General features: G+C 39.4%; 1 protein-coding gene across 1 annotated transcript in view; it reads right to left on the bottom strand.

The window, feature by feature from the left end:
- Positions 1-20734, bottom strand: part of LOC126427981 (uncharacterized) — a 724905-nt gene that overhangs the window by 102798 nt on the left and 601373 nt on the right. Inside the window, exons 24-26 of the mRNA XM_050089866.1 lie at positions 10303-10457; positions 5949-6136; positions 78-231 (exon numbers count right to left, since the gene is read on the bottom strand). Coding sequence (XP_049945823.1) covers positions 78-231; positions 5949-6136; positions 10303-10457 — 497 coding nt within the window. The remainder of the gene's footprint in view (positions 1-77; positions 232-5948; positions 6137-10302; positions 10458-20734) is intronic.

Genomic DNA, 20734 nt, shown 5'->3' with positions numbered 1-20734 from the left:
ATTTCAGTAACTAACTTTCTCGAAGACATGTAAAAGCAGTAAATCAAATGCACAGTAAAGAAGAGTGCAGCACAAACCTCTACGTAGTTGTTTTGCGGCTGGGGCGCAGCCACCACTTTGGCATGCCTGCGAGGGCCGGCTCCCACCTTGAGTGGAATGCCGCTGGGGCGGCCCGGGCTCCGGTTCGCGTGGCCGGCCGAACGGTGGCCCAGCCTGTCGTAGTGGCGCTGCCTGCAATGGCGAGAAGTCTCAGGTGAAACTAAGGAAGAGGTACATTGTCAGACAGAAATAATCACAAGTAATGACGGGCGATCTGAAACCTGTTACGTACGTAACAAGGGTGGTGGTATACTTATAAAAGAAAAGGGTACAGACTTCACTAAAATGGAAAGCAGGATAACACACATACATATGTATATAACAATGAAAACAATCAATTACTCATAAAATTATTTAAATGGATAGATAAAAAATCTACTCACCAAGCAGCGGCAGAACACACACAAAATAGACTGCTGTGAATGGCAAGCTTTCAGAGCCAGCGGCTCCTTCAGGCAGAGGGGTTAAAGGGGAAGGAAGAAGCGTGAAGGAAAAGGACTGGAGAGGTATAGGAAAAGGGGCAGATTTTGGGAAAGTCACCCAGAGCCGTTGGCAGGGGAGACTTACCATACAGGATGGGAAGGAGGAACTGATTGTTGGGGACTGATCGGACGAGATTTGAGAACCTGAGAGCTTAAAGGTGGAAGACAGGGTAATATGCAAAGACAGAGATTACTACTAAAAGATTGTGCACAAGTTAATAAGAGTAAGAAGCTACGTGGTTACCGTAACTACTCTTTGCACCACTCTGTTATAGTTTTCTACATCTTTCGTTGTATTTCCTGTCTATTTTACTGCCCCCTCCCACCTCTGTTATGTACATTGCACTTAGCTTCTCACTCTTATTAACTTGTGCATCATGATTTAGTAGTAATCTCTGTCTTGGATATTACCCTGCCTTCCACCTTTAAGCTCTCAGGTTTTCAAATGTTGTACGATGCAGTCCCCAACAATCAGTCCTTCCTTCGCATTCCTTACAGTAAGTCTTCCCTGGCCCACAGTGCTGGGTGGCTTTCCCAAAATGTGCCCCTTTTCCAGACCTCTCTAGTCCTTTTTCTTCACCCTTCTTCGTTCCCCTTCAACCCTTCTGCCTGAAGAAAAAGCCACAGACTCCGAAAGCTCGCCAATCCTGCAGCCTTTTATGTGTGTGTTCTGCCGCCGCTTGGTGAATTTTTTGATCTATTCAATTAAATAATACATATGTTAATGTTTGACACAGGCAAGACTCCCTACATGAAGGATTATATTGGACTCTCAGTACTGAATATGCCCTCCTCAGGCACTAATACAAATTTTGCACCTGTTATTCATGCTGGCTACCAAACTGTCGAGTCCTTGGGGGATACTGCCACATTCCTCTGTCGAGACGGTTTTCAGTTCTTGCACGGTTTGGGAGGGCGGTGTTCACTGAGAAGAACGTCTGCTAAGAGCATATCACTTATGCTCTATAGCGTTTAGGTCCAGAGAATACGCAGGTCATTCCAGACGTTCAATATCTTCGTTTTCCAGTGTGCCTCGCACCTCAGCAGTCCTGGGCAGGTGGGCACTGTCACCCACAAACAGAAAGTTGGGGCCTACAGGACCCGTTAACAGAAGGACACGATCCAGAAGAATATCACTGCAATAATACACTGCAATAATACTCTGCTCTAACAGTACTTTGTGCAAAGATATGCAGCAGTGTTTCGCCATTGTGCATAATGCCTGTCCACACCATAATGTCTAAGACATACCGATGACACTCACAAACATTCTCTGTCGTGTAGTGTGTTCCCCTCTCTTCACATTAACTGGCGTCCAGGATCACTTGCCACAGTGAAGCAGAATTCACTGCAGAAATATCACTCTGGAGCACTGTTGCTGACCAAACCTACATGCTCCTTACACCTGCAAACTCATTCTCGACAACAGCGTGGTTGAATCGGGATGCATTCAAAGGCTTCTGAGTGTACAAATGAGCCTGATGTAATAGCCGTGAAATAGTTTTGGCAGCAGCTGCAAGATCTGCCGTGATTTACCTAGGAGTGAGCCTTCTGTTCCCTTTTGCCATTAGGGCTCCATATCTATTCTCTTGCGGTGTGGTGGTACATCTATGACCACTGGTGTGCTTCCGCATAGCATTTACACCGTCAGTGGCCTGTCTTAACTGTGAGATGACATTTTTGGACATGCACATTATTGTGGTCATGGCAGTAATACCTTGACTGGCTTCAAGTTGTCCAACTGCTCATCCACAATCGTAAGTACCAACTAATGTCTCATAGACATGTTGCTGAACCACATGGAATGTCACACTAATTGGTTCGACAACCACCTTTGTCAAACACTGTACTTGTTGAACTGTTGAATGCAGTTAACACATCCCACCCTTTACCCTTTTACTGTCATCGGTTGGGTGCTCTGAAGTAATTGTCGGTTGTTCCGTAGCTGTTGGCAGTTGTTCCTTAGCTAGTGTCAAGCAGTATGTTCGGTGCCTGTGAAATTCAGAACTATTGACTACTGTAGTAAAATTTCATCATCGTCCTGTGACATTGCCTGAAGAGTTATGGCTAGGCAGAACTTTGTGATGAGCAACGTAAACGAAGTCTGACTGCACGGAGATGAACTTCGCTAATTTATAGGGTCAGGAATGGCATTTGTTGAGGTACTTCTTAACACACTCAACACCATTACTGAGATACAATATACTGAAGATATGACATTTTTATTCTTATGTTGTACGATCCAGCTGAAACAATGCACGGCAGCCACCTGTACCTGTATGAGATTGTGAAACCGTTGACAGGTCAGAATTTTTTCAGATGTAGCCAAACCTTTTAAGTGGCGAGAATGAGAGAGAGAGATCGTATACGAACAGTTATCGTGCTTTTAGAACTTGACAGCTTTCCAGAGCGGCCGTGTCGGATAGTTACTTTCCACAGATAGTACTTGATTTCTGACAAATAAGACTAATATTGGCACAGTGTTATCTTTGTGTTATTTCAGGAATCACATCAGCTGCATTCATACTCCACAGTCACCCGTACAGTGTCGATATGAGCTTTCTGGTAATAGTGTTATTGTGCACTTACTTTCTGTAGACAGATTCTACAGAGGATAACTACATGTTCAATTCTCAATTCACTCTGATTTCTATAAATAAGTCAAGTTTTGACAACAAATTACTACTAAGCATGGAGACTTCAAAACCTTCCTCCACTTGTCTGAATATAAACAAGAGATGAAGGTGTAGTAGATGACTCAGGCTGATTTCACAAGAAGCATGCAGAGAAAATAGATTAATAATACACAACACTTTGCACGTTGCAAAAAATATGGAGTGTTTCAGTATTTAAAAATATGTCGATTCTTTGGTAAACTATACAGGTGGAATACTGATTTAAATTACTTACGAATATTGAGGGGTCACAGGTAACGATAAGAAGCACTCTTTAAGTTCGTGTATTAAAATGAGAGTTCAGGTTGTATACGTGGACAAGGAAAAAAAATTCTCGGATTTCTCCTGGTTAAAAATACACTTTCTCCTGGGTGAAAATACACTTTTTCCGTGTTAAGTGACAGTATACTTTTCCTCGGAACTAAAACTTATCAATTTATAGAGATTGCAACGCGCTTTTGTAAGCCAGTCGTAGTTCATGTCACGTGATCTCGCCAACCGATACAGCAGATGTTCAAAGCAAAGGACACGTCATGTCAACCAATAGCATTATCACTGTTAAGTAGTGCGTACACACAAACAGGAAAAGTTAATGGTTTAAATTAATATACATAGTGTTGCTACAAGAAAAGCAAAGCTTTCACATACAATATTGGTATCAACAATTAATAAGCTGCACGAGAAGCTTAACTTTCACGTATAACATTGATCTTCTTTGCGCGTGTTACACTTTAAGATACATCACACAAATGTGCCAGTAAAATTTTTAATAACGACATAAATGTATGATGATCTGGGCTCAAAATTTTTCTAAATGGTCATCCTCAAAGAGTTGATTTTTAAATGAGAGTCAAACGCTCTGTGATTAAAGAAATTCATCGCACATAGTTCATCTTGGGTAAAAGGAAATTTACTTTGAAAGTAACGCTTTTCAGTCAATCATTCGCAATGTTTTCCCACAAACTGTTAGAAAGAGGTTCGTTTCAGCAGTTGCCAGAGAGCGCCAATTACAGGCGTCACACCGCTTGCGCAGCTACGATGACGCAAGAAGCCCGTATGTTCATACGTGTAAAACACTGAAAGATCTTACGTTACATCATAAAAGAAACAAGACATCAGAGGATATTCCAAGAGCATCAGAATTTCGTGAACCATAATAATATGCATAATTCGGTTTAAAGTGCACATTCGTACATCCAGATTCGGTTGTAAATTTTCTTGGAATACCAGTAGTGTATTATTTTATTTTTGGTTCCTTATTATGGCATAATGCCATACTTGCAAGAAGACGAAAACATGCTCTTTTGAAATGCAGAGAACAGTTGAAACTAGCCTATAGTGTGGAATTAAGCATTTCGTTACAAATAAATTGACTGCCTCAGCGGAAAAGATTAATAAAAACCACTTTTCTTTAGAAATAGACAAAAATAACTTCATTGTTCTGCAAGGCGATTAATGCTTGACTCAAATTGCCACCTGGGGTAGATACCCCGCTCCTAGTGAATATGGCAGATTGCGCGCGACAGTAAAATTTTTCCGAATAGCATCTTGCTGCTACTGCTTATATAGCTAACAGACACACTTTAGTAGCCATAAGTGGGAGAATGTACTACACACACGCGACGCAACTGTTCACACGAATCTAATGTAAACAGTTGTGACATCATGCTCATTGGAGGCAATTTGTTGTTATGAAGCATTGCATAGTCTTCCCAAAGCCTCTGACACATTTTGCTGCTGGCAGATACTTGCATGAGCACTGTGCTTTGTTGTTGTAAATGGCACATTTTCTTCGCAACTAAAGTTTTTTTTAGTTTCTTTCTCTCATTCATGTTTTATTGCTGCAGTATTATTCTGCAATAGCGGGATACAGTAATATCCTTTGTTTCAATGTTATTTCTTACCAGTCAAAATGACAAATTTAACTGAAAACTAAAACAAAAAAATCCCGGAATTCTAAAAGATTCCTGGGTTTTTCCCGGTTTTGTCCCGTATGAAAAAATTCCCAGGTTTTTCCCGGATCTCCTGGGTCGTATACACCCTGGAGTTACTCAAAGCTGCAACTTATCACTCCTTCTCACATAATTAGCTGGAAAATCTCAGGAAAACTGAACTAGTCTCAGAACCAGAGAAATTATACAGAAATGTTTGTCACTACAAACAGGTCACGCGTACAATGTACTACACACACTGACAACGGGAGGCCACGACACTGGGATCACAGATTTGCTTGAAACTTAATACACTTTTAGTAGGCCATCAAAACAACATAATGTGCAAGTAGTAACATGCACTACTCTGGCAATTTTGAGAAAATCGTAAGAGAAGTTTTATGCGACTATTATCTAACTGATGTGTCTGTACATAGGAGCCAGACAGCAGAGTTCACGGTGGTCACGTGGTTAGCGTTCGATCTTTGTAAGATGAAAGTATACGAGGCTAGAGTTCGACTCCCACTGAAACCTTCATTTTTGCAGTGCAAATGTACATTCCCAAAAAATTTGCACATACACTATTTGTTCTTGCTACTTAAGCTATGTATCACCACTACACAGGTTAAATGCCAGAAGGGGCCTGCCTTTGTGTCTGCAGCTCAAAGCGTTGAGATGCAATGTAGTTCCAGATACCTTACCAGATTGCACGCGTAAGAGATTTCACAAATTACGACAGGCGAATGCAGTAAGGTACCGACCTGCCCGTGCCGGGCATCCCCACGCTGATGCAGGCGTTGAGCATATCCTCGTCCGCCTCCTCCTCGCCCTCGCTGACAGGAGGCAGCTCGCCGCACTCCGTGCCCTTCTCGCGGTCCTGCTTCTCCGTGCCGTCCTCTTCGGACGTCACCTGCAGCGACGGGGACTGCCTGGGTGTCGTACGAACTTCCTGTGGTGGGAGAATTACGGCGGTGACATCCGGAGAAAAGAGTGAGAAATAGTTCTGTTAAGAAATAGTAGATGAAATGGTACAGTATCAATATTTGGAAAGCTAGGGAAAAGGACAAAGTGGCCTTCAACTTTACAAAAAAATTTAATCACGTCTTTCTGCTCACTAAAACTGCTACCAACCAAAACCAAAGTATAAATAACATTTTGCACCCTTAAATAGACCAACTGCAACCTACATGTTGAGACAACTGTAATCATTTATATTCTGAGATTGAATCGCTGGACAGTAATTACTTTCAGGAGGAGAAATGTTAAGTACTGTTGACAGACAGACATAAAAGCACAACTATTAGTTCCTCCTCAAGGAGGAGACAGTGACAGGTTGAGAAAGATTAGGAAGGAAGGGCCAGTTACTCAAACCCCTGGGTTTTGCAGGAACTATGTCATCTCTCTTTCGAGGACTCCTATGCAATTTCTCTTACGTGAGAGTACAGAAGTGTTGTACAGTTAAATTCACGATGTTTCCCTTTACAGTCATTGTATATAAATGAGTAATCAGGTTGTTTATTAATATTACGTTAAAGTCAATACAATTTAAACAATACACTATTGCATTTCTTATTTTTAGACAAATAATATTGTGTGTTAGTACAAATACTGGTTTATGTTATTATGTTATTTGTTTGAGGTACTCCTTCGGTGGTGTGTGGTGGTTTGAGTTTGCCAGTAGACACCTTTACCTCAGAATGAGCAATGTCAATATTTTCGAGGGAGAATATTCATCAACAACATATATAAATGCATTCGGTAAAAATTTACAAATCATTTTAATGTCAATTCGATAGCCACACTAAAAATACTAATATATATGATCGCACAATAAATGCACACCAATGTACAATTTAGTAAAACTTATTTAAAATGCGCAAGAGAAAAAGTAAATAATTAATATGCTGAAATGAAATATACTCCCACGAATACGTTTCAAATTTTGTCACCTCAGTACCCTACCATGTGGTGACACCCTGGTGTGAAATATGACTCTGAAAGAAATAAAGTTCACACTGAGAATTAAAAACCAACATGAAACTAATGAATGAAGAAAATATTTACTACATGTCTTTACTACATTTTTGGATGGCCCATACCCTCTAGAGCTCTGGTTGGCAAAACCATAAAAAATATTCTTGAACAATGAAAACTCTAGGTTGGAATATTAGGAAAGGTTAGAATGCTAGTCACCATAAAGATGGCACATTGAGTCACAGACAGCACAATGAAAAGACTGCTACACAGTGAGCTTTTGGGCAAAGCCTTCTTAAAAAAAACACATGCACATTCACACCTCACGCATGCACGATCCCCCCTACCTCGGGCAGCCTAAAAGAGCAGTGTTGTATGCATGAGATGTGTTTGCTTGGGTGAATGTCTGTGTGTTTTCTTTTCTGAAGAAAGCTTTGACCAAAAGCTCGCTATGTAACAGTCTTTTCATTGTGCTGTCTACAACTCAACGTCTCACCTTTATGGTGAGTAGCAATCTGTACTTTTCCTAAAGATATTCTTGAAGTATATACTGTTTTAACATATTAATTATTTACTTTTTCTTTAGCGTACTTTAAATAAGTTTCCACTGCACTGTGTATCCATGTACATTTACTGCGTGAACATACATTATAGTGCTTTCATTGTGAATATCAAATTGACATGAAAATGATTTACAGATTTTCAGAGAACTTTTTTGATATGCATTGTTAATGAATGTTTTTCCTTGAAGAATATTCACTTATCTTCTTCTGAGGGGCTGTGTGGAGTTGGAAGCTGCATGATATACTTGTTTTGATGTAAAGGCATCTGCCGAAAAACTCCAACTGTCCCACATCACAAAAGTAGTACCTCAAACCAATTATAATACAACACTAACCAATAATTTTACTAACAGAAAATATTATATGTATAAAAATATGAAATGTGAGGGTGCATTGTTTAAAGTGCACTGTCTAAAACGCATTGTTAATAAACAACATGATTACTCACTGATAAATGACGACGAGGGTACAGTTAACTTTTCATCTCTATTTAAGAGAAAAATACCAAATTTAGCTACACAAAATTTCTGTTCCCCCACAGTTACACTTTTTATGAGCTATACTGATGTATTACAACTCTACCACCACACTGTCTGTTGCCATGCCTACTCGATAAAGACAATACTCCAGGGATTGATTGCACTTGTCTGCTATTTACTTTACAGATATGCTGCACTGTCCCAGAACACTTTTAATCCAAGATTTCCATTTGAAAGGAATGAGTATGCTTAAAATGATGTAAGGTGTTACATCTCACTTGCCAACAGGGCATTGTTGAGGTGGAGAGCGAAAAGTATTCTCTTGTAATATGTCAAAATGGAATGTAACAGAGTCCCTGCAATGATTTCATTTCTACTGAGCACCTCTGAGGTACTACTGAGCAAGCTGTGTACATGCAGCTCTGACCAGTCACCATGGGGTCATGAACTTGTGGATTAGGACTGCTGTATAATGCAATCAGTATCTTGTGGAGTCTGTCCCACAATGCTTTGCTGTCGTCAACTGTGTGAAATGGAAGGTGCACTGTGCTATGAGATGTCTCTAATCGAAAGAGAATGAATGGTCTTTCAGAAGTCACTGCTAATGTATGCATGGTCAAAGGTGGTGGTGGTGGTGGTTAGTGTTTAACGTCCCGTTGACAACGAGGTCATTAGAGACGGAGCGCAAGCTCGGGTTAGGGAAGGATTGGGAAGGAAATTGGCCGTGCCCTTTCAAAGGAACCATCCCGGCATTTGCCTGAAACTATTTAGGGAAATCACGGAAAACCTAAATCAGGATGGCCGGAGATGGGATTGAACCGTCGTCCTCCCGAATGCGAGTCCAGTGTGCTAACCACTGCACCACCTCACTCGGTGAATGGTCAAAGCTCATAACTGTTGTATCAACAGCTATACTGACACTAGTATTATTTTCTTTACTGGAATGATATACTTTTTTAAAAAACCATTCAAAAGACTAGTACAGTGCTCAACACTTGTTAAGGTTAGTACTGAAACTTCCGTGAAAGTATCCGAGATAAGAGCTAAAACTGCGTGGCAAGGTAGTTGGAATATGCTACTATGATATAAACATTTCTAAACTTCTTCCAGCATATAAAAATGGAACCTTCCATGAAAGCCATACTTCACGGTATTCACACTGCAATAGTGGGCTCGGCCACTTTATATCACAATTTCAGCACATTTATCGGATTATCGATGTCTGTTCCCAGTTAATGTAATGCTTAGGACATGACAATATTAATACTTCAATACTTGCAGGTTCCATATATTTATCGCTGTACAAGTTATTTAACAAATATGAGATGTATATAAACAAACGAATACATAAATTAATGTTGTGTAACTTCCACCTGACGCAAGCTATGCTTGCGAGTCAAATCCATTATTAGTTCTCATTTGGTCTCAACAGGCATTTTGCACTGAAACTTACTATTTGTGAAAAATTTTAACATAAAAGAGACTTTTAACTACTACAGGTAAAAGGGCATCACGGATGTCCAGCTTCATATTCATTATGAATAGCATTTCATTTGTTTTAAAGTACTTATTAACATGATAATTTGTATACAGCATTTTCATAGACAATAACTGTGATCACTGCAGTAGTCTATTATTCCTACCTGTCGTACACGTTGACTTTTCTAAAAGAATATGCTCTCAGAAACGACAAACATATATGTCACTGTCACCTTGAATTGTGATTTACCTACTTCTACTACTGCCTAACATGCTTACTGTAAACCAATTGTGTTTAAACTTATGTGCGTGGAAAGGTATATACAAGGATGCATCACGTTGTTCAGTTAATTTTTAAAGATATTTTTTCTTCATTCCCACAAATACCCTTACCCCAACGACTATTCTTATTCCAAATACTGTCATTATTTACTGGTTTGACGCGTATATCATCATCTCCACTTTGTCAACTGCACACAATCTCTTTGCGCTGAACTCAGTAATGATAATTACCTGTTCTCTCTTTCTTTCTAGATGTTACATAGTTCTATTTAAATGTCACCACCAACCTATTTCCACTTACATAAAAAACTACACAGTTGAAAGAAAATGTTCCTTACCTTCAAAAGAGTATCATTTGAGATCTTTGGCTCATCATCAATGGTCAGTGACGAGAGACTCGTTGCTCTCGAAAACTCCACAGGCGTGTCCTCCTCCTTAAATGCTGCTACATCATCTTCAAATACACTTGCCTTGGGAGCGTTCGATCTGCCACCTGTCCGTAAAATACAAAATTTTCAATGATGAAACACAGCTTAGTGGTGAACAGGCAAGCCAGAGTGTATAAAGGAAGTAATAACCCAACACTAAAACATCAATAATAAGGTGATAAACCAGACAAGTGTGAGCAGGATGCATACACTGAGGGGTGCATGCAAAATTAATTGTGTGTATAAATAATAATAATATTGTGTGGTTCAACGGCCCGGTCCAAGTCTTTCTACTGGAAGCCATTTCCTTGTGTTGCATGTCCCTAACACATCCCAGTTACACAGGGAATGAGGACCTACAGTTTAATGTGGAATCTGAACTACCTGCTGTTTCTGGTGACTCCTCACATCATTCCAAGGTACAGGGTAGGTTAAAACAAAGACTGAAAAATCTGTGGTCTGACCAAGATTTGATCCTGTGATCTCTTGGTTTGTATGCACATGCTTTACTGCTAGACTAACATGCCTGACATGAATGTAGATAGTTCACCTACAACAGTGAGCTAAAATTAATGCCTCCAAAAGTTTTATGTAAAGACTCTTTAAAACTTTTTAAATAAAACACACTTCATTAACATTCAACATCATTATCCTTCATGTCTACATGTTTATTTCTCAACACAGTCACCCTAGTGATGAATATATTTATTCTAATGAGGGACCAGTTTGATGATACTGTCACTGTAGAATGTTTGACTTTGTTAATGGAGCCACAACCTCACCTCTGCTTGTGTTTGCTTCATCACTATCTAAGTGAACTCCTCAAGGGGTACTTTAAGTTTTGGAAACAGATGAAAATGGGATCAGGCCAAGTTGGGACTGTGCGGAAAGCGTTACTTTTCAAAATGTCTTTATATGTGTTTTGATTAGTGAGTTTGCGAGTATCATAATACATAATGTATATGACTGTATCTTTTGACTGCATTGACCAAGAAGCTTAAATTATTTACATTGCCAAGGGACCATAGAACTTAGTACCCGACATAAATTTCATCTCATTACCTCTAGCTATTCCTGAGAAAAAGGGCTCTTATCAAACAGAAGACAGTCAGGGAGAGAGAGAAAAAATCGTGTGACATTATTACAAATTAACAATTTTCATTTTCCTTTACTTGAACAGTGAAACTTGATTCTCGTCAAATTTCATTGATGCTACTAGGAAGAGGGAAGTACCCTATGGATTTTGATGAGTGAATCTGTGAATGTCAAACTACACAACATATATGGCCATATCTTTTGGTTGCACTGACTTAGAAGCTTTGGCTTTTTGACGCTACCAACAGACCATAGACCTCAGTATGTGACGTATGTTTCAATTTAGGACAGAAAGAAGGCCAACATCAGTCATAACATCTGCGTGTTTTTTTATTGCATTTCAGATCTACATTCCAACTGACAATGCAGCTACCATCAGTGCGTCGTAAGTAGTCATGCTGACTGAATGTAGTTATAATGAGACACATTGCAATTTGACTCAGGCATGTACATTTGATACATCTACTTGTTCCTGTGGAAAGGGGGTCTTAACAGTTTGACAGGACAGACAAGACAACAAAGCGATCTTGTAAGGTTCCGTTTTTTCCGACTGAGGTACAGAATCCTAAAAATGAAAGTTTATGCCAGCCTACGACTCAAACCTATATCCCCCGCTTTTCACGAGCAGTTGCCTTAACAGTGAGACTATCTGTGCACACCTTCCGCCCTGACCCAGGCTTTCACTGTTGCTGATGTTTCCACCCATGATTACTAAACCCTGCAACCACAGGTTCTCACACGAGGTGTGTGGGAAATGCACCACTGGGAGAATCAAGTCAGTGGAGGACTCTGTCTTGCGTGCCATTAGGGGTATATTGCAGTGAAGATTCATTGAAAAGAAATGAATGATACAGTAAGTTTTCACCAATACCATTTCACATCTTGATTTAATAACATTTCACATCTTGATTTGACTCCTATCAAACCATTCACTTCATTTCAGAAACCCTACTTCTGTTGACTATCACATCAGTTTTCACTTTTGTTACAAGCTGCTACCCAATAGAGATCATTAGAGATCCACGAACTCTTTTGAGACTCGACTCTCAAGTCTATAGCACTGCCCATTTATGGACGTAAACCCGTTTCTTGAGTCTTGTCAGGTATAAGTAGACTCTACCAGTGTTGGAAGGGGAACAAGTACACGAGCTTGCAAGAATAACTGAGGATTCACGGCATTGCAACCACTTACGCAACTGTTGAGCTCTACGATTATTATAAAAATAACATGAGAAGTTCTCTGAATTCAATAGAAACTTTTTTTATTTTTCAATGTAGTCTTTCTGTATACTAATGCACTAGATCTAGCGATGTTCCAATGTCACTATCTCATCTCAAAAATTAGATTCCTCTAGGCCCACAAAATACTCTTCTTCTGCTGTCAGTTCTATGTTCAAAGAGAATTTCCATCCCATGAGAAAAATTTTGAGTTCGGGGGAGAGATGAAAGTCTGACGGAGTCAAATCGGGCGAATATGATGGGTGTGGCACCAATTTCTATCTTAGTTCACATATATCTGCCACAGTAATGGCACTTGGGTGTGGGCAAGCACTGTCTTGATGAAGGATAACTTACTTCCTTTTTAAACCTTGCCCTTTTCCATGTATCTTTTGGCGTAGTTGGTCCAGGAGGTTAGCATAACAATGTCCCATTAATTCTTTCACCGATGGGAAGATACTTTAGCAGCAAAATCTTTTTCACATCCCAAAAAACTGACCTGCGACCTTTATGACTGACCATATTGATGAATCAACATACTTCCACTGCTTTGACTGTTGTTTCTTTTTCTGGGGTATAGCAGTGAGCCCAAGTTTCACCTACTGGTGCAAGAAGGCTTGCTGGTTGCTCCAAAAAATGTGTCAAACACGGTTCATACATTTGCATACTGATCCTGCATTAAGAATCGCAGCACCCATCTAGTAGATAATTTTCTCATATCCGATTCCATTGTTAAGATGTGATGTGCCTGTTTAGATGACATCCTTACTCAGCAGCAATGTCCCACACTTTCAGTCGGCAATCCTCCATGATTATTTTATGCACATCTGCTCGTGTGAGCCGGCTCGTGTACACAGCACAGCAGTAAACAACCAGCTAACTGATGGTGATATGACATGAGGAAAGGTTGAGTGAGCTGAAGATAGGGGACGGAGGATAGCTTTGCGATGAGTCTTGTTCTGTGGCCAATAATGTTATGTTCCAGAGATATGCATTGTTTCATGATGGCTCATTAATGTGTTTCGTGGCAAACTTATTTTCTAAGACAGTTGTATTAGTGAGAAATGACAATGACCTGTAGTGAAACATTTCTTAATATTTTGATGAAGCGAAGAAATTGGGGCAACTATGTACGAGACATGATATTTCTTATCTGAGCAGCCTCATGATGAATGTCGTTCCAACAGGAAATTTAAATTGACCAACATATTTTGTTAACATTTAATGTAAACATTAAACACAGAAACACAGGATGTCAATCAATATTACTTATTTTGCCATTCACTAAAGAATCAATATCACACAACTTGTTGAACACTGCTATTTCGAAGACAAACTTTTAAGTTGAAGTCAGTGAGCTCCTATGGGTCTATTTCATTCTCTTCATTGTAGAAAAAAGTTGCTCGCACGAGTATATAGATCGATTCATCAACATAATTGCAGCTACAGACTTATAATAAGAAAATAAGATGGCAAGACTAAATTTGTTATGAAACTTACCACACAAGTGTCACACTGTATTTCTGTAAGTCATATATATAATATATGGTAACTTGCTCAACTTGCAGATTCATTTGTTGAATGTTCCTCTAGGGGGAAAAAAAATCTTCATAGTGAAAATGAGGAAAGTTACTCAGGTATTTATTTCTCTGCTACTGTATGACAAATACTTATTTCTGTCACATCGCTTAACTGCACTTCCTTTAATTTTGGCACCTCCATTTTTCACTGTTCACTTTGCAATTGTGCATAATTGTCTGCACTGAAGGTATTGTAATGTCATCGTAGACTGAATTTTTTTCATTTTGTTCAGAGTTTTGAAGCACACAAAACATATCAAGTTATCATCACATATTACAAACATTCAGGCATCCTGCACTGAAGAGATGTAAATTGATGTCTGTGTGTGTGTGTGAGAGAGAGACCTTTGCTACTTTTCAACGGTTTAAAAAGAGTTACTCTCCACTTTCAGCACTGCACCATAAGTATACACGGTGTTACAAGAAGGTACGGTCAAACTTTCAGGAAACATTCCTCACACACAAAGAAAGAAAATATGTTATGTGGACAGGTGTCCAGAAACGCTTACTTTCCATGTTAGAGCTCATTTTATTACTTCTCTTCAAATCAAATTAATCATGGAATGGAAACACACAGCAACAGAACGTACCAGCGTGACTTCAAACACTTTGTTACAGGAAATGTTCAAAATGTCCTCCGTTAGTGAGGATACATGCATCCACCCTCCGTCGCATGGAATCCCTGATGCGCTGATGCAGTCCTGGGGAATGGCGTATTGTATCACAGCCGTCCACAATACGAGCACGAAGAGTCTCTACATTTGGTACCGGGGTTGCGTAGACGAGAGCTTTCAAATGCCCCCATAAATGAAAGACAAGAGGGTTGAGGTCAGGAGAGCGTGGAGGCCACAGAATTGGTCCGCCTCTACCAATCCATCGGTCACCGAATCTGTTGTTGAGAAGCGTACGAAGACTTCGACTGAAATGTGCAGGAGCTCCATCAAGCATGAACCACATGTTGTGTTGTACTTGTAAAGGCACATGTTCTAGCAGCACAGGTAGAGTATCCTGTATGAAATCATGATAACGTGCTCTATTGAGCGTAGGTGGAGGAAACTAAAATGAGCTCTAACATGGAAAGTAAGTGTTTCCGGACACATGTCCACATGACATCTTTTTCTTTATTTGTGTGTGAGGAATGTTTCCTGAAAGTTTGGCCATACCTTTTTGTAACACCCTGTATACGTTTGTGTTTAAGGCTGTGCCAAACCTAACTATGGTCATTAAGCTAAAGCCAGTGCATCACTTGCACTTCCCCCGTGCTATATAATGACGTCCCTTCACCCCATTTTACCACAAAAGCTCACTGCCCAGGTGACAACCAAGTGTGAGAGCTCTCGCTTGCCTAGCCACCTCCTAAACAGTCACAATATAAGCTATCTCTACCAAATTTAAACTCTATTGATCTGTTGGAATTACATTTTCCTTCTTTGATAAGGATAGAAGCTGAAGTAATGAATTAAAATTTGTGCTACAGCTGGGAATTTAACGCAGGTTTCCTCCTTGCAAGGTGGATGTGCTAATCACTGCACAGACTACCCTAGACCAATTCCGACCCTAACACAAACTTCATTTCACACCTTCAGCCCATTTTCCTCTTCTTAAATCATCGGTATTAAGATAAAAACTTGAGACTCGTATGTCTCCAGGAAAACGTAATTCCACCAAATCAATATCTCACCTACTCCTGAGGTACAGGCAGGATTTCCCCGTTATGTACAAAGCTGGGGTGCTATTCCAGTGTCGGAGAGCCTCGGCAAAACTGATGACTTAACAAGGGGAAAATGAGCTGAAGGTGTGAGCTGGTTTGTGTTTGGGAGGATACTAGACTAGGTTAGCCCGTGCAGCTGTGGTAGCCACAATGCCACGGTAGTATTGTGATTAGCACACCTGCAGAAGACCCAGGCTCAAGTTCCAGCCATTTAATTCATTACTTCAACTTCTACCCTTATCGAAGAAAAACTTTAACTTGTCTGTCCACTCTAGTTGAATATGAAGGAGTAGGGTCCACCAGTGTGTTCTGAAAATTGGCACGACTTCTTTGTTGTCATACCTTTCTTTATGAAGTGCTTAATCACTTCGCCAATCTATTTTTTTTTCCATCTTCATAAACCACAACATGGGAACAACCATAGAGAGATACATCTGCACCACTGATCTCTCCCAAGAGCACTGATATGACACGTGTTTACTGACAGAGGATGACCTATTATTGCGCAGGAACCTTGTCGCGCTAGCACTGATGTCTGGTGAAGATTCCGAGAACTTTAAAAGTTACTCTCATAGATACCAATATGACGACTGACTGGTTAGCAATGAATATTATTCTGTTTATACATACATTTACATAGATGTGTATTCATTATGTGCAACTGGACCCTATCAAATCATGCAAAACTATTATATCTCGATTGTCGGAGAGTCAAGCAGCTCTAATTTTTTCTCCTTCGATTCTTTTTCTTTTCTTAGTCTACCATGTGCTCAGTCTGTTGCTGACTTTGTTTTCTGGCAGTACTACCCACTTGCTAATTTTCTGTCTGTATGAGTTTATGTTCAAAATGTCTGATGGAATTATACACTGAAGCACCAAAGAAACTGGTATAGGCATGCGTATTCAAATACAGAGATATGTAAACAGGCAGAACACGGCACTGTGGTTGGCAACACCTATATAAGACAACAAGTGTCTGGTGCAGTTGTTAGATTGGTTACTGCTGCTACAATGACAGGTTACCAAGATGTGAACAAGTGTGAACGTGGTGTTAAAGTCAGCGCAAAATCAATGGGACACAGCTCTCCGAGGTAGCGATTAAGTGGGGATTTTCCCATTCGACCATTTCACAAGTGTACCACGAATATAAAAAAATACGATAAAACATGAAATCTCTGAGAACGCTGTGGCTGGAAAAAGATCCTGCAAGAACAGGACCGACGATGACTGAAGAGAATCGTTCAATGTGACAGAAGTGCAACCCTTCCGCAAACTGCTGCAGATTTCAATGCTGGGTCATCAACAAGTGTCAGTGTGTGAACCGTTCAATGAAACATCATCAATATGGGCTTAAGCCTAAGGTCCACTCATGTACCCTTGATGACTGCAAGACACACAGCTTTCCGCCTCGCCTGGGCCCGTCAACTCCGACACTCGACTACTAATGACTGGAAATATGTTGCCTGGTCAGACAAATCTCATTTCAAATTGTATAGAGCGGATGGACATGTGCAGTTATGGGGACAACCTCATGAACCCTTGGACCCTGCATGTCAACAGGGAACTGTTCAAGCTGGTGGAGGCTCTGTAATGGTGTGGAGCCTGTGTAGTTGGAGTGATATGAACCACTCATACGTCTACATACAACTCTGACAGGTGACATGTACATAAGCATCCTGTCTGATCGCCTGCATCCATTCATTTCCATTGTGCATTCCGACAGGCTTGGGCAATTCCAGCAGGACACATACATATGCATATGCAACTGCATATGTATATGCAGGTATATACGTATTTGTGGCACGTGTTAGAGTGTGTGTGTGTGTGTGTGTGTGTGTGTGTTTCCAACAGCTGCTTCACTACACAGACCATTTGGGTACTCCATTCCGCCACAAGTTTCTTTAAACCATACACAAGGGAACAATCTCTCTAGCACATCCTGGCCTATAACCTCTACTAAACTGTTCCCACTGCCTCACCTTCTTCCTTCTCTCATCTGTCCGCACCAGTCCTTCACTACTCAGATCGTGCATTGCCTTCCCCCTCCACTCTTCCTCCTGCCATGAGGACTTTCTCTCTCTCTCTCTCTCTCACCCCTCAATTTGTTTCTCTTCATCTTCACCTTCACCTTTCTCTCCCCCCCCCCCCCCCCCCCCCCCCCCCCCCTTCCTTCATCTCGTTCTGATCTATCCTCTGTACTCTTTTCATCTTGCTGTGCAGCCCCGGAGACTTTGGTCCAAAAATTTATCTGTTTCCCACAACACCCTCCCCACCTTCATCAGCCCATGCAACTACTTCCAATAATACTGTATCAGTAATCAGTCTTGCCATGACCACGAGAGTAACCAGTTGGATATCTGTATGGTTGTATGTGTACATGTGTGTTCTACTGTTAGAAAAAGATCAAATGTTCAAAAGCTAGTATTTTCAGTTAAGCATGGATCAATCCGCTAATACATGACTGGTTGCCTTTTCCTTATTTTACATATTGCTCCACCCAGGAATTTCCATTATTGTAATGTATCTATATAAATATGAATGTATATCACACACTGCCAAAAGCAATGTGACATCTCAAAAAAAACCATTTGTGGGAAATCATGTTTAAAGATGTGAATGGTAATTTAGTTTCCTAATAAGATAAGGGATGAAAGTATTATTACATTCATGGTTGCTAAGTGCATTTTAAGCATTTATCTAAACTTACAATTTGGAATTATCACACTGCTCTATTGGTTATCATGAAACTGTTGAAGAGATTTATCTTTTTATACTTCTTCAGTAATGAAATATCTAAATTAAAATTAATTACTTTTTACATGTAATTATGTAGTAGTTGTCTTTGCAATGTAATGGGGTGTACCCCCTGCTACGCACCTCACAGTGGTTTGCAGAATATAGATGTAGATGCACAATCGTACTTGTGGTTTTATGTGTATTGTTAATTGAAGTATAAATTTTTAGAGGTTTTCATTTCCAACTGCCAATGAAATTGATGAACTAGGCAGAACAAAATTTTGAAACTCTCTGGGCTATAATTATTTCACTAAGATTTTTGATCAAGGTGTAAAACCTGATAGCACTCTAATATGCAATTTGTTTACCCGAAATAAAGAAAAAATAACTGTTGTAATTTTTCAGACTATCATTGTGTTGTGAATGTAGTATGATGTCTTGATATCTTTTTAACTTTAACTTCTACATGAATCATAATAGAGGAGATCAGGATTTTGTAGAATGAGATTCTAATGTAATGAAAAATCTGTTTATTCTCAAAAAAAAACATGAAGATGACAGTAGTACTGATTAAATTTGCCAATGCATCATATGACAATACGATAATTAAATACGGTCATAATTGTTCAACATTTACAATATTAATTTGAAACTTATAAAATTTTTGTTAGTGTTAAAAATAAAAATACAATATTAAAACTAAAAAATGTAAAATGAGACCATTTGAAATATAAAAATAGTAATAATATTAAAATTAAAACAACCATTTTTTCACATCTCTTTAAATGTTCTAAATATTAATGATGGAACCATAAAAGTTAAAATAAGAAGTTGGAATGTATTTCTCACAAGCTGGAGTCATCAAGTCGTTCTTTCTCATAGTTGGAGCTCCTTGTGGCAGTCTGTGGGCTTGACTTATTTCCAGTCATTAAATGATTTGTCTCCTATTTTCTAGCAAATTACATTTTTGTTTTTCGTGAATTGAATAGCTTCTCTATTTCCTCTCATTTTTCTGATTTGACCTATCTTTTCTTTCCACACAGACTTCACCTTTGCATAGCTCTACTGCTCCATAATCTTCATTGCAAGACTTCTTTACATTTTTATACATCCAATAGAAAATCATATTCAGTTGGTGGTCCTCAGAAGTAAACAGCTTAATGCTCTCGGTACTCTTCAGTGGAAACTTCACAGGAGCCCAGTAATTTTTTCTGCTGCACTTCCTTTTGTTATTGGCACGGTCTTTAGACAAACCTTTGTCTTCTTCAGATGTAGAAATATTGTTTCATTCATAGCAAGATCACGATCTTCTATGCTATCAATGCTGTTACGAAAGAGTTTATACTTATTGTCATTCAGTCTGATGCACATCCTTCTGTTTGAGCATTTTACTAAAGGAGGAGATAGCAGAAACACTTTTCAAGAAGGAATCAAGTCCTGCTTACTTCTGGTCTGCAAGTACTGAGCACAATCATAATTGCAAGACAGTCAAACATTCTGATAAAATTAAAGCAAACCTGCTTACTACAACATTCCTTTCTAGTTTCACCTGTTCCTTTCATCATAAGCACACTTTCTGGTTCCGGATAGTCCTCAGTCTTTTGTGTCTTGGCAATTAAAACTATTTTTCGGAATCTCCGAGTGGGTCCTGGGACTGTTGAATTGTTGACATGTTGATTTTAATGTCTAAAAATATGAAAAAACAAAAATAAATAAGTAAAGGGAAATTATACCTATAGGATAAGCCATACCTTTCTGTGTGGTGCAATGCTACAAATTAAAATAAAATCAAAATAACAAAAATAAGGAATATTACAAAAATTAAACACACAAATTATGCTACTTTAGAGGATATAATTCTTTCTGTGGTCTTATCAGTAATAATTCTGGATAAAGTTAGTTGGCTGATCAGAAACTACTTTACTGTAGTTGTGTCTAAATGAAAAAGTGTGACAAATTTTGCATTAGTGGGAAGTTGGTTAAGTCAGATAACATCATCCTT

This window comes from Schistocerca serialis, chromosome 12, assembly GCF_023864345.2.
Source record: "Schistocerca serialis cubense isolate TAMUIC-IGC-003099 chromosome 12, iqSchSeri2.2, whole genome shotgun sequence".
Classification (NCBI taxonomy): Eukaryota; Metazoa; Arthropoda; class Insecta; order Orthoptera; family Acrididae; genus Schistocerca; species Schistocerca serialis.
The sequence above is the reverse complement of the archived record's forward strand: the minus strand, read 5'-3'. Positions and strand labels throughout refer to the sequence as shown.